The 14,520-nt window shown below is 40.6% G+C and overlaps 2 protein-coding genes across 7 annotated transcripts in view; one reads left to right on the forward strand and one right to left on the reverse strand.

The window, feature by feature from the left end:
• The window catches only part of LOC147312489 (E3 ubiquitin-protein ligase RNF19A), a 28,076-nt gene extending 24,765 nt beyond the window's left edge, over positions 1 to 3,311 (reverse strand). For 2 of the 4 annotated variants that reach the window (XM_086263894.1, XM_086263891.1), the window contains exon 1: positions 328 to 421. The gene's annotated coding sequence lies outside the window, so the exon portion shown is untranslated. Of the gene's footprint in view, positions 1 to 327; positions 422 to 2,845; positions 3,050 to 3,259 lie in introns of those variants that run through there. The other 2 variants (XM_086263892.1, XM_086263893.1) reach the window with 2 other exon arrangements.
• znf513a (zinc finger protein 513a) lies at positions 2,457 to 13,508 on the forward strand. Of its 3 annotated transcripts, XM_086263895.1 has the most exons (6): positions 2,457 to 2,581; positions 2,874 to 2,994; positions 3,740 to 3,849; positions 7,152 to 7,286; positions 10,243 to 11,004; positions 11,115 to 13,508. In XM_086263895.1, exons 3-6 carry the CDS (start codon positions 3,810 to 3,812, stop codon positions 12,071 to 12,073), a joined length of 1,896 nt encoding a protein of 631 aa, XP_086120021.1. In that variant the 5' UTR covers positions 2,457 to 2,581; positions 2,874 to 2,994; positions 3,740 to 3,809; the 3' UTR covers positions 12,074 to 13,508. The 3 variants fall into 3 exon arrangements, with proteins under 3 accessions (XP_086120021.1, XP_086120022.1, XP_086120023.1); XM_086263896.1 differs by lacking the exon at positions 2,457 to 2,581 and having other exon boundaries at positions 2,780 to 2,994; positions 3,708 to 3,849; XM_086263897.1 differs by lacking the exon at positions 2,457 to 2,581 and having other exon boundaries at positions 2,780 to 2,994; positions 11,121 to 13,508.
• Positions 13,509 to 14,520: the final 1,012 nt, after the last annotated feature.

Below are 14,520 nucleotides of genomic sequence, written 5' to 3' on the forward strand. Positions count from 1 at the left end.
CATCTTGGGAGTGCATCTGGAAATTATATGAATGAAAAAAGCGGGTTATTATAAGGCAGCCGAGCGCAAGTACCACTCTTATTGGGGTTATTTGGGCATGCTGACAGAATATTTGAATCATTTAATGAGGATTTGTCCGGAGCATCAGTATGCTATTGCAGGGAGTGGCATGTCAGCCTACGTATTCGTATTCACCTCCACCTCCACGTACCCCACACGGCCACGAGTGAAAAACACCAATAAAAAGGGTCTGAATGCGCATCTGAAAGTGTGTCCGGGCAGCGGATAAAACGCACAATAATTTCTATTACGTAAAGGGTATCTTACCTCTCTGCACGGCGCCTTCTCTCCTCGCAAGCGTAGAATCGACAACTGGCTCCTCCCCCTTGAGGACCAAACAGTAGCACAGAAATCTGCACCCCACACCCACACCCACCTCCCTCCACTCCCCACCCAGGTCGCCTCCTCTTCACTGCCTCACACAAACCGTGTCCGCTCGACGGAGCTGCAGAGAGGGGGTGGGTATTGTGGTCCAGACCGGTCCGGTTGAGAGGCGAGCAGGGGAAAGGAGATCCGCAGTGAGGAAAGCCTTCCCTCTTACAGCAGCTGCCTGATGGCTTTTCTGTGCGGCGGCCTGGAGGGGAGGCACACTGCAGAGATGCGAGCCAATGACATGACGCAGAATCCCAGGATCTCCTATTCATAAATGCCCAGTCCCATAAAAAAAACAAAAAAACATTCTCCCTCGTTTCAGATATAAAGCCAAAGCAGTCTACATGCAGGACTCCTTCCTCTTCTTTTCTTTGTTTTTCCTTTTTTCCCGTTTTGACATCTTGTCCCAATTAACCTGGCAGATTGTTTATGTGGTTTTGGTCATTTATAGTGACACATGACAGCTTACTGTTGTGTCCACTGAGTGATTGTTTCTATTTTTGATTCCAGAGAAACCACACTCTCTTTGTTCTCTGGGATTTCTTGCAGCCCACTCTGCAGACACGAATTCTTCTTCAAGTTCCAATTTCTGTTGATGGGGAAGTACTCAAATGTACTCTCTATTCTTTTTTTTCTCGGTTAACCTAGATTTAAGTCCCATTTAAGTCTACAGGCTTTTGATCCAGCTTCCTGGAGAAACTGAGAGATTGATTGACCTACTTTGTATTGTACTTTATATCCTAATGTTTTACTACTGCTTTTATCGGTAACAGACAGCGTATCCGTGTGTCTTTGCACAGATAGAGCACCAAACTGCACAGTTTCTAGCCTCCTCAGACCTCCCAATAATTTTTAGTTGTCACATAACTATTCCTAAAAGCTCTATTTGATGCCAGTCGCATAGTAGCTGTTAGCCTTTGGCCAGTGGACTTAACTTTATGGTATTAAGTAGGATCTGTGATCATTTTGTAACCAGACATAATTTTCTTTTTAAGTACTGTAAAACAATTCAAGCATGACGCTCCTCGTCGCAACTATATACACAAGAACTACAACTACTATAATCCATTGAGGTACAGCAGCCGGAAATTATTTTCGGAACGGAAGCGTCTAAGGGCGAGAGATGTGCAGCCTTTACAATGGAGTGTGGAGTCAAGATTCATCCCGCAAGGAATAAAACATCCGGCATGCGCCTGGGTTTTCAAAATAAAGGCAGAGGGCTCAAAGCTCTTCACCGTTTTACGTGCTGCAGATTTAAATTTAACCAGACCAGTAAGTTAATAATAACAATAAAGATAAATTGATAAAATGTCAGAAAAGTAAAAGGTAAATCGACGTATCACAGACCAAAAAGAACTAGAAACAAATGAATATTGTGAATTATTGTTTTGTTTTGTTTTTTGACAAAACTGCTTTAAAGTGAGATAGCTTAAGCTATCAAGCTATTAAGCTTTTCAAATTTGAAAAGTACAAAACAACGGCCATTGCACTCCAGCTCGTATCTTATCAATACACCAAGTTAACAGAAGGCTAGAAATTGCAAGAAATCTGAGCTTTTTATTCCTACAATGACAGGATGGCGTATCTCTGTGGTGACAATGTATGAAAAAAGACCCAAGAAGTCACTGAATAGTTTCACAGGTATGAAAAATAAATTAATTATATGCTATTACCTTTTCTTCAATCCCTTTTTACATCAATGGGGCATTTTTTATATGCAAGGGCAAAAGTGCTCACCACCTTAACCATCAAAGTAAAATGCCACATGAGGATATATTCTGGGATGTCTCCAGCAAAGATTCTCCGGACTTAGTACTAAAGGACCACATTAACTGAATTTTTCAGTTTTTCTACTACATAAAAACAGCTCAAATTAAATATATGTGTTTACAATTGTACTGTAAACTGTAAAACCTTGTTATATTGTTGTTTTCACTGTAGAGGATGTGCAGCTATTAAGGGTGCGCAAGTATTACTACTACAGATCTCAACAATGTTGAAACAGTATGGGATCATCTTGATACAGAATGGAGTAAAAGGCAGCCAACATCCAATGAAGATCTTTGAATGTCCTTAAAGAAGCCTGAGGAGCTATTCCTGAAGACAAGTTGAAGAAACGTTAAAGAAAAGTTTGCCCAAGAGAGTTCAGGTTATATTAAAGTCTAAAGGTGGTCATATTTAAATGTGACTCCAAAGCTCCGTCTTTACCTTATATAATGTATTTGCATGTATCCTATTTTCCAAGCAAAATAAAAAAAAAGGCCCGTATATACGAGCGTTTGTGGCGAAATAAGTTTTACTATTAAGCGGAGATGCCGCTTTTATTCTGAAAGACGTAAGCCGGAAGTGTCTTTGTTGTTGCTACCGCTGGATCACAGGCGAATCAGAAAATCAATTAAGTTATGAAAAATACCATTAATTGCCTTTCTTTGTCACCGCAGCTCATGAAGAAATGGCGGATTTCCAGACGTTGGACATTTAGGGAAAAACACTTGACACCTAATGGCGTTTTAACCGACGGTAACAACCATCTCAGTCGACAGGAATATTTACGTTTTTTAGGTAAGTTAGCTCGAAAGCTAACTAGTGAAGTTGACATTAGCTGCCCAGCTAATTTAGCTGAACGTTACCATGCTTAGCTCCCGGCTAATACTAAGTAAAGATGGCACTTGTCAATCATACTACGCGCTGACGAGGACGCGCTTTGATTAGACACTCGTAAGGTTGTGCGCCGCCAGTTTTCTCAGATCTTACTGTCATTTCTTGTTGTATACTGACATGGCCAGCTTCATGCAACACACGGGCATGTTTGAACTTAATTTGTTACCTGACTGAATGGTTTCCTCTGACGGGTTTCAGCACCAGAGCTAATGGGCTAGCCATTTTGTTTAAGTAGCTTGGTGGTCTTTACTTATACTGTTTACATGCACCAGCTCAAACCCCGATTCACCAGTGTCCTGCCAGTGTTGGTTATCTTTACGAGAATTTGATAATGCCACCATAACTGAATAAAGTGCTAATTTAGATTATGTTAATATCAATGTAATGTCCCCCCAGCTGGTGTTATTAAAATACATAAAAATAAATCCTGATCCAAACCATTATTGTTTTCTTATGCCCATGATTCGTCACACTTTATGAAAGTTGGCCTGTTAGTTTTTGCATGTTAATGGAATTCTCCTGTTATGTTAATTATATTTTGTATAGGTTTGTACGTGTTTTTAGTTATATCCCTCGATTAACGTGGTATGGTAACGTTGTACTTGAATCTGTAGAAATGCTGAGAACTACTTTCCAAATATTCCAGGCAAGAATGAGCTGATAGTTGTGGAAGTCTGCAAGAGGACATTGCAAACAGGAGAGAGGCTGACTGGAAGATGCCAAGAAAAAAACAACAGAATCCACAGCCAGTGAAGTGTAGGTATTCAGAGATGTTTTTTAATGTTGGGAACTTGATGCAGACCTGAGCCACAGTCCTAGAATTATTTGTCACTCCACACCAGGTGTGTCAAGGATTAGCCCGGCAAAGACTCTAGTCAGGCCCACTGGGTAGCTTTGGAAAATGTGAAGGAGGTTTACATTTGTTTTCTTGTACAGTAAGCATAAGAAAACAATGAAATTTGCTCTGAACTAACAAGAACTTTATATTTTATAATTTGAGACAATCTGGACAATGAACTATCAGATTTATTTCTGTAATTTTACACATTTATTACATAGTTTCACTGGGCCAGCCCACTTAATATCAAAGTAAATTGCATGTGGGCCACAATGTAAAATGAGTTTGACATCCCTCCTCCACACTGACTGTAACTTTAGCATTTTAAATGAAATCTATGTCTATGTGTCTTGATTATTTATTTATTTTTACATTTATCCTCTTTTATTGCTCACCTCTGAGTTTTTAAGGAATTGAAATGTTTCATACTGACAGACGGTGCTGGAACAAATGTCAGTAGTAGTGTGAATGTTGAAGTCGCTTCTCCCATTGATGTAGTGCTATTTTGTGTTTTTAAAAGAAGATATTTCGAGTTATTTAATGGCAGAAAATTGCATGTTTCCTCTCTGTCTTATTCTGAGCAGTAGCTGAATTAGCATGAAACAAACCCATATGTTAGCAGTTGGATGCATTAGAAAGAGTTTAAACTGTAACATAAACTTAATGCCACCAGCATTAACCTCTCTTAACAACATAACATAACGTAAGTAGTTATTCTAATTGATATTGCAGGTTACCTTTGTTTTTTTTAGCAAAATGATTATTTTATCCTGAGGGCATGGATTTGATAGCTGGTAGAAGCCAAAATTATAACTGAACTTCAAATGTGATTAATTGCACAGTCCTAATTATACTGCCATTTTTTAACTTTCACATGGCTTTCTTCCACAGGCTAGTATTTTGATTTATTTAAGATAAGATAAGATAAGATAAGATAGAACTTTATTAATCCCTCGGGTGGGTTCCTCTGGGAAATTCGACTTCCAAAAAAAAGCACAGCAACGACCGAAGTTACAGTTACAGAATTGTTATATATATATATATATACACACACACACACACACACACATATATATAAATACAGAGACAAATATAAATAAAATATACAAAGGGGATAAATAGAATAAATAGGAATAAAAAATAAAAATACAAGTGAATTGCACATTTCAAGTATTGAGTCTATTGCACTGTTGACTATTTACAAAAAGTATTGCACAAGGTATTGTACAGTGAGGTGAAGAGGCACTACAGCTTAGTTGTTCCCCCCTCCTTTGTCCTCCTGTTTCCTGTTTCCCCTCCCTCTCCCCTCCAGAGAGGAGTTAAACAGTCTGATGGCGTGTGGGACAAAGGAGTTTTTGACCAGAACACCATAAGGAGATGTTTTATTATCCACCTATTCATTTAAAATGTAAAAGTAGAATCATCCCACACAGTTACCATACATTATTGTTTATGTGCCAAATGCAAAAATGACCAGCAGATGGTAGCAAGATGCTGGTACAGGAGAGTTACCAAAATGGGCTGTTGAGCTTGATGCCCTACAACTGGCCTGATTCTAGTTTTCTGAAGAGTGACAGCTGTGCGATGGCAGTTTGGATTCCATCAAAAAAAAAAAAAAAAAAAAAAACAAGTTAAAATTTCACACATCATTACTTGTAACTGTAGTACAAAAAAAACCTCCATCTGTTTGCTTGCAGATATTTTTGTTGTTGTTGTGGGGTAGAAAATTTCTGATTTTCCGCTTTTGGCTTTTAAAGCCATATTTAAATAGATACTACACTCTATTGCCAAAAAATATTTGATTGCCTGTCTTCACGTCCATATGGACTTTAGTGACATCCCGTTCTTAATCCATAGGGTTTAATATGATGTCGGCCCACCCTTTGCAGCTGCAACAGCTTCAACTCCTCTGATAGACTTTCTAAAAGGTTTAGGAGTGTTTATGGGAATTTTTGACAATTGTGGCAGAAACACATTTGTGAGGTCAGACACTGGACAGGAAGGCCTGGCTTGCTGGCCTCTCTGTTCATGTTTTCTATTGGGTTGAGGTCGGGACTCCGTGTAGGCCATTTAAGTTCTTCCCCACCGAACTTGCTCATCCATGTTTTTATGGGGCTTGCTTTGTGCACTGGTGTGTAGTCATGTTGGAAAAGGAAGGGGCCATCCCCAAACTGTTCCCCAAAGTTTGGAGGGTGAAATTGTCCAAAAGTTCTCGGTTTGCTTAAGCATTAAGAGTTCCTTTCACTGGAACTAAGGAGCCGACGAACTCCTAAAAAACACCCCCACACCATAATCCCCCCTCCACTAAACTTTACACTTGGTACAGCGCAGTTTAACAGGTACCGTTCTCCTGGTAACTGCCAATACCAGACTCGTCCATTGGATTGCCAGACAGAAAAGCATGATTCGTCACTCCAGAGAACATGTCTCGACTGCTCAGCAGTTAAGCTTTAGCGTGCTTTACACCACTGCATCCCCCGCTTTGCATTACACTTGGTGATGTCGGCCATGGAACCCCACACCTTGAAGCCATTTTTGATCTAATCTGAAGGCCACATGAAGTTTGGAGGTTTGTAATGTTTGGCTCTGTAAAAAGCAACCTCTGTGCACTTTGCACCTCAGCATCTGTTGCTGTTGATCCCAGTTGCTTCCAATTTGTTATAATATGACTAACAGCTGACTGTGGAATATTTACTAGCGAGGAAACTTCACGACAGGTGGCATCCTATCACGATATCACACTGGAATTCACTGAGCTCCTGAGAGCGACCCATTCTTTCACAAAATGTTTGTAAAAGGAGTTTGCGTGCCTAGGTGTTGATTGTAAACACCTGTGGGCATGGAAGTGATTGAAACAACTGAATTAAATTATTTGGATAGGTGAATGAATACTTTTGGCAATATAGTGTATCATGCTTTTATAAATGCTCAAAACTAGCATCCCCAAAACCAAATAATAAAGAAGAGAAGAAAGAAAAGAGGGAAATATCACTCCCTGGTTGATTTAAGGCAGGATACTTACCATAAACCTTTTTCGGCTAGGCTCATGTTCATAGTGAGTGAGATATCATGATTGTCATGGGATGTTTACATAAAAAAGTGTAGACAGCTCAACTTTCTAATGGAACAAAGTATGAATGGAAAAATATCTATGTAAAATATAATTAAATTGTAAAGAAGTGATATTAGTGATTAAATGTTTGATTCTCTGTGACTGTAGTGGATTCTGAAGATGATGTAGCCATTGAAGCCCCAGAAAACCTCCCCTTAGACACAGACTTCCTTCTAGGACAAGACCTTGAGTTTGATGATCCTGATCAGGACAACAAGATTCTAGGCCTGGAAAAGTTCTCAGGTTTGTAAACCCTTTTTTATGAATAAATCTAAAGTTTATAATCCTTACTGTTGTATTCCTGCTTGTTGTGTAGATACCTGTGGTTTCTGTGGTTGGTAACATCACTGCAGCTGTATCTGCACACAGTGCAACCAAATAAACTCATGATGATTTAATAAAGAAGTAAAAAAATAATGTAACCACAGGGTATTTTATGATGCACAGGGAGTTGGTATAGTGCAGGTTCATCTCAGTATTGCTGAGATGGTTGTTTTAAATAGAAACAAAAAAGGCATTACCTTAGACTGGCCTAATGGTGCACAGTACACCTACAGGGGCCAATATGGGTTGTAGCATTAGTGGCTCATTCCAAATCGATCTGTGTATTTGTTTTTTGGATTATTTTTTTTCAACCTTAAATAAACCACATTTCTTGTGATGATTTCACAATAAAAGCCCCCTGTGTTTAATACAAAGCAGAGGCAGTCATAGTAAGTTAGTAACTTAAACAAGGTCTGATGCGGCACTGGGAGCGTGAACATGAAACCGTGAAGGCTTTCTCAGTTAAAGAAAATGCAAACGGCAATGATCCAAAATACTCTTTATTGTTACCATCCTCAGTACTTTTATATTTTGTATGGTGCCTCATTAAAATAAGTATAAAACAGATAAAATGTAGCGTAGAAATAAAATGTGCAGTGCTTTTATTTAAAGGTTAGCAGCAGCGATCATAGTGCACAATACAATATAAGCCTCCCACCACATAACAAAAAACTTTGTAGTGAGTTGCCGTAACTGTTAGTTAAAAGTACATTAAACAAATCATGCAGAGTATATAAAAACCTTGGTTTCCTTTCAGAAAAATCGTAGTGATTAATGATAGACACCATGTAAAATGAATGTAGTTTGCATGTCGAAAAAGTGAAGCCAATGCCGTAAAACTTGCATTCTTTGTAACGGCCAGCAGGGGGTGCTCTTTTGGTTGTAATAAAAGGCTTCTGTTTGTATTGAAGTTGTGGGAAAATATCCCTTGTATCACCCCCAGTAAACGCTTTTTTGATGACTTTAAAGTAATAAGTTAATTTTCTAAATTCTGATCATTATTAGAGTCAGAAAGGACGATGAGCCAGTGGATGCTCATTGGCTAATAAAGTGCCATTCACCAGTTGTTAGCCAATGATAGTACTCTGCTGAAATGCTAGCATGTTCTCAAAAGGCAACAAGGCTGAACTGTCTGTGCACCAGCATCCTTCACTGTATCTGCTCATCTATTTATCCTCTAATTTTTGCTCTTTTAGTGACTTTTACTTTTCTACTTGTGTCGTTTTTAAAAAATTCATTATTTATAAAGATCTCAGTGCACATTTCATAGAATTAGACTACTGATTAAACACTAAATGGACTGGATGATCACACATCTTGGTCTTTATTCTGTATTTCAGCAGCGGAGCAGTGTGAAGCAGATTTGTTTCAAAACAATTGATTATATAAACGTAACATGGAAATAGCATATTAAATAGAATCAGCCACCTCTGTTTTTTTTCCCCGTGTGCCGGGGTCACAGGTTTGTACAGTTTGTCAGTAATGAAGTGTTGTCCCACAATGAATCAGTAAGAGAATGGGTGCTATCAGCTCACATTTCCCAGCATGCCTCTTTGTCAGAGTGATCTGAAAAATGGAAAAGTAGAGAAAGGAACTGAGACACCATTATTATATGGGGTCATAAAAATAGGACTATTACCATCAAGGACACCATTATAAAAGGGCATTTATTCATCATCATCATCATCGTCATCTGCTGCAGCCTCTGCTCCCACTACCCCACTGCCATTATCGTTTCCCCCCTCATCATCATCATCATCATCATCATCATCATCTACCCTCATCATCTACCCTCATCATCATTATCATCATCATCATCATCAGAAGCAGCAGCCTCGCCATTATAGTCATCATCATTATCATTAGGCTCGGTAATCATCCACGAGGGGTTTCCATGGGCCAGGATAAAAGGGCAGCCTCAGCTCTCGCCTCTCTCGCACTTCGTCTCAGCCTCACTGACGGAAGGTGGTCTCCTGGCCTTCTCGCTTTCCGACGTATCAGACGAAGCCACAGAGCGCTCTGCCCCGAAGCTTTTCTTTCTGCCCTTCTGGAAACAATATCTCTCTCCTTTTTCTTTTTTTCCTTTGATGTCTGAATATTCTCAGATGATATTTACAACATCTTAAAATGCACTTAACCTTGCAGCTCTGTGAGTATGAAGCGTTTTCATGAGATTCACTACTTCCCTCAGTTTGATGTGTTTGAGCATGTCTTCTTTTTAGTAATTGCTGGTTTGTGTTTAAATTGTGTCCATTAATTTTGAGTGATTAAGTGAGTTGACAGTGGGTTGGTGCCTTCAGATGTCCTTACGCTTCCTTTGTATCAATCCCCAGCCGTATAAAAAGAACTTCATTCATTTTTTTCCCTTTATGTTGAAATAAGTTTATTGGAGCGTGTCGTATTTTAGGACGAAAGTCAGTTTCATATTATATTGGCGTTTTTTCCTGTGACACTTTCAGTCACGGCACATTTCTAAACTTAAGGGATTAAGTTTTCTGAATAATAATGCATTTTATGTTGACGTATTTCACAATTTTTTGCAAAGACTGTATATTTTAAACTTTTAGTTATATGTTTATTTCATGATTCCTTATGAAATTGGATTTCTGTAAAAGTCATGCTCTCTTTTGAGCCAGCATGCCTGAATAATACAGATTAATAACAGATACCTGAGAATAGAACTGTACTATGTTCATTTTCTGTCTTCTTTTTTCTTCTTCTGTAGTTTCTCTTTCCTTAGATTTCTTAAGCTCAGTCATATTACCCGTTTAATTAGAGTTGCATACTGATTAATACAGGCAGTGCTGCAAATGTAAATGTAAGCACAGCTCTGAGAGCTGCCTAATCAAATATTTCTCTTGTCTTCCCTGCACAGAAGTTGCTGCCGAGATCGGTTTCTCCGTGTATCCTCTGGGTGATGAGAGTTCTGCTTACAGCCAGCTGAGCATGGAAAGTGAAACGGACAACTCGCGCAGCACGACGGACAATGGGAGGGAAGACGAAGGCAGAGCGACCCAGTCTGAGCCCAGTTTCCCTCCTTACCTGTCCTGCAGGGGCTGCGGACAGCTCCGTGATGAACCTCTGGGACCTGGCATTGACCTCGTTGGCCCGTACTGCCTTAGATGTTGCAAAGCCTCTCGGGAAGCTAAGAGTACGGACTTCTGCTCACCTTTTGGAAGCATCAGCGGTATCCGCTCAGGTTCTAATATGCAGCTTGATTGCGAAGAGGTGGGAAATGGGATGGGTGACAAGGCGCTGACAGCCGAGGACAAATCGGCTAAAATGCACTCGTGTCATCTCTGCGGATTCTCCTCGCGTTACGCCAACCACGTGAAGCGCCACATGAAGACGCACAATGGGGAGAAGCCTTTTAACTGCCCGCTGTGCACGTACGCCTCAGCTCAGCTGGTGAACCTCCAGAGACACCTTCGCATTCACACGGGGGAAAAACCTTACAAATGTGACAGCTGCACTTTTGCCTGCAGCTCTCTCGGCAACCTCAAGAGGCACCAGCGCATGCATGTACCCTGTGTGGGGGTGGGGCAGGACGCACCGTCACGACCCACCAGTGGCCAGAACAGTCTGAAGAGGCAAGGGACCGGGCAGAGAGAAGAGGTTTCTGGTGCTGCAGGCAAAGGTGTGTCTCATTTTTTTTACTTTAGTTGCTCAGTGCTGATGCATGAAAGCTCATTTTGATGTCTTTAAATCATCTTTGATGCCTAATAACTGTCTAATCTGATTGTGAAGTTACAGAGGTTGCACGGCCAACGTCAAACCTGACTTTGGCAGCCCAGAACAGCGACTACCTGTCAGCCTTTGATAGCCTAAAGGGAGCATCTCCGCCCCCCATAGCAGCTTCCAATCCAGCTCCGGGTCATCAACCTCCACCCTTGCTGGATACGACAGGCAGCAGCGAAAGCAGAGCATCAAGAGGAGGTGTAGCAGACAGGAGCGGCCTCCCACCGTCACTTTTCCCTTTTACCTGCCGGCTCTGTGGCATCGTCCTGGAAGACGAGGACGGCTCCTCAGCCCAGATTTGTGCCAAGTGTACCCTCGAAATGCTGACTAAAGACTCCTCGTCATCTCCCAACAGCCCCGGCGAGCGCAGTGACAAGGTTTACACGTGCGCCGCCTGCCCCTTTCTCACACACTACCCTAACCACTTGGCACGCCACATGAAAACTCACAGCGGCGAGAAACCCTACAAGTGCCCACAGTGCGATTACGCCTCAGCACACTTCGACAACCTCAAGCGACACCACAGAGTGCACACCGGCGAGAAACCCTACAAGTGCCATTTGTGCGATTACGCGTGCGGGAATCTGGCCAACCTAAAGCGCCATCAGCGGGTGCACTCTGGCGCCAAGCCCTTCCAGTGCGCCGTGTGCAGTTACAGCTGCAACCAGAGCATGAACCTGAAGCGGCACATGCTCCGGCACACCGGGGAGAAGCCCTATAAATGTCAAGAGTGCGGCTACACCACGGGCCACTGGGACAACTACAAGAGACACCAGAAGAAGCACGGCCTGGCCACAGACGGCTGGGTGAAAGTGCCGATGACGGGCAACAACGAAGAGCAGGAAGTGAGGAAAGGGATGGGAGCTGGGCTTCAAACTCACAGAAAGGAAGCAGGGGTCGATATGCAGTACATGCCAAGGGAGGGGAGTCAGACAATACACTCATGCTACAAACTTGAGATTGTATAAATTCTAACTCAGCAAAACTAAGCTACCAGCAAGTTGTCCTTTGATTTCCACAGAGCCTTTATATTGTTTTGGTGTGTGTCCGTCTTTCAGTGTTTTGTCAGATGTCTTCTGAGGCTGCTAATTGTTCGTTTGTAGGATCTCACACAAATATGATAATGTGTTGATGTCTTCTAGTCCTTTTTTTGTTTTGTTTTTTCATGTCAAGACTAAAGGACTTCTTTTTCTGTGGAAGTCCACTCCCTGTCTAATTCTATATGTTAACACACAGTAGGCTAACTGTAAAAATATTCCTCTCACACTGTAATACATATCTGATTGTTCGTTCTGACGAGGACACTACCAAATATTCCTTGTTACATGGAACTGATGCAACTATTTGCCTGGACTTTTAAAGCTGCACTGTGTAGTCTTTGAAATGTTTTCATGATGAAGTTCTTTGAATGTTCAAGATTGTGTTTTTCACATCTTACATCATTAGGAGACAGACGTTATTTTGACATGTGTTCTGTTTTTCTACTTTTCCCAAACTACACAGTGCAGCTTTAAGCAGAGATGAGTCCTTGAGCGGGCCATACTGTGCTTTGTTTGCTTTCAGCAACAAGCTCTGCCTTTGGTTTGATGTACTGATGTACTACTATAAAAGTGCTATTTAGTAGTACTGAAACACTTAACTCATCCCTCTGATTTGGTGCTAAAATGCTCAGATTATGGTAAAGAACAGATTAGAATAGAATTTTATTCTAAAACTGGACTCAAAATCATGTAGAAAGTTCATCTTCAGTCTGTATGCGGTAAAATAAAAAAGCACAATCTTACACACATAGCTGCAATTTCCAAGTTTGGATTAAGGTTAAAAAAATACAAGTGAAAATGAAATGTATGAGCATGCTGTTCAATTATTATTATTATTTTTGCCCCAAACACTAGTATTACAATGACATATCAGTTATTTCGGATTTAAATGATTTCACTGTTTTCAAAAGGTTCTTCTTTTTTAGAGGAAACCACTTAATCACCTCACTTGTGATTACTGTGAATTTTATTTTATTGTTTTGAGGAAAAAAAAGATGACACTGTTAGCAAGCATGTGAGTGTGTATTGGTTGTTTTCTTTTTCTAATGTGGCTCTTATACACTGCTAGAAGTGCATACTTTATAGAGTCTTATTTTGAATGTGTGGTGTGTTATTTGCTTGCCATGGGAATAATAACTGTGATTTCAGATTTACTCTTTGTGAATGACCGTTTTATGCAAGTGAGATGTTTGACAGGTCGCCAACTTGCCGTGTCATGATGGAGCATTGTACCTTTAGATTAGTGATGACATCCCACAAGTGGCCATTTGTGTCTTTATGCAGTGTCTCATAAATGCCTTAAGTGAGGAACTTTTGAAATAAACACATGGAATTCATTTCATTGAATGTCAGATGTCAGACTTCTGATTTTTACTCAGATCTTTGTGACCTTTTCACACACAGGCATCTACATTCCTAAAGACAAAGGGACAAAATAACCAAACATAATCTGGTTTGAGAATGTTGTATATGTTCACTGATTGGATCATCAGGATGTGTTTACTGGTTACCAGAGTTTATTTCCACAGAAGGATAAGATAAACCAACAGGTTTATATTGGTTTGACTGTGTTTAGAAACAAATGTATTTATAAAATCCTATCAACAGACCATTACTGGATATAATATACTGGTTGGGAAGAAATACAGATAAACTAATCATCTAATCTGCATCTGATCAAAGGTGAAATATGGTTATAAGAGATGGACATGGTCAGCAACAATACTTAGGTAGGTATTTAAACAATGGCGAGCTGTTGCTAGGGGCTCCAAACTGCCAAGAAAATATCCCCGATACCATTACACCACCACCAGCAGCATAAACCACTGATACAAGGCAGGATAGATCCATGCTTTTGTGGTTCTGACCCTATCATCTGAATGTTGCACCAGAAGTTGAGATTCCTCACACCAGACGATCTTCTGTTGTCCAATTTTGGTGAGTCAGTGTGAATTGTTGCTCATTTTTCTATTTTTCGCTGACAGTAGTGGCTCTCTGTGTGGTCTTCTGCTGCTGGAGCCCATCTACATCAAAGTTCATCATGTCCGATCAAAGATGCTCTTCTGCAGATGCTGGTTGTAATAAGTGGTTATTCGAGTTACTGTTGCATTCCTATCAGCTCGAAGCAGTCTGGTCATTCTCCTCTGATGTCTGATATCAACAAGGCATTTTCCCCCAAAGAAACATTGCTCGGTAGATATTTTCTCTTTGTGCATTCTCAGTAAATGCCACAGATGGTTGTGTTGGAAAATTCCAGTACATCAGCCCGTCTGGCAACAGCAACCATGCCATTTTCAAAGTCATTTAAATCACATTTCCTTGCTGCCATTTGATTGGCTGATAGCATTTTTGTGTAAATAAGTAGCTGAACACTT

The sequence above is a fragment of the Aulonocara sp. 'chitande type north' Nkhata Bay genome, linkage group LG15 (assembly GCF_057382095.1).
Source record: "Aulonocara sp. 'chitande type north' Nkhata Bay isolate Kocher_YH1m ecotype deep benthic linkage group LG15, A_spYH_male_GT1.1, whole genome shotgun sequence".
In the NCBI taxonomy this organism is placed as follows: Eukaryota; Metazoa; Chordata; class Actinopteri; order Cichliformes; family Cichlidae; genus Aulonocara; species Aulonocara sp. 'chitande type north' Nkhata Bay.

Excerpts from the sequence above, each read along its gene's own strand:
- znf513a (XM_086263895.1), top strand. The coding sequence starts at position 3,810 with ATGCCAAGAAAAAAACAACAGAATCCACAGCCAGTGAAGT. Across the intron at positions 7,287-10,242 it reads AGGCCTGGAAAAGTTCTCAG|AAGTTGCTGCCGAGATCGGT; the intron begins GTTTGTAAACCC and ends TTCCCTGCACAG. Across the intron at positions 11,005-11,114 it reads TTCTGGTGCTGCAGGCAAAG|TTACAGAGGTTGCACGGCCA; the intron begins GTGTGTCTCATT and ends CTGATTGTGAAG.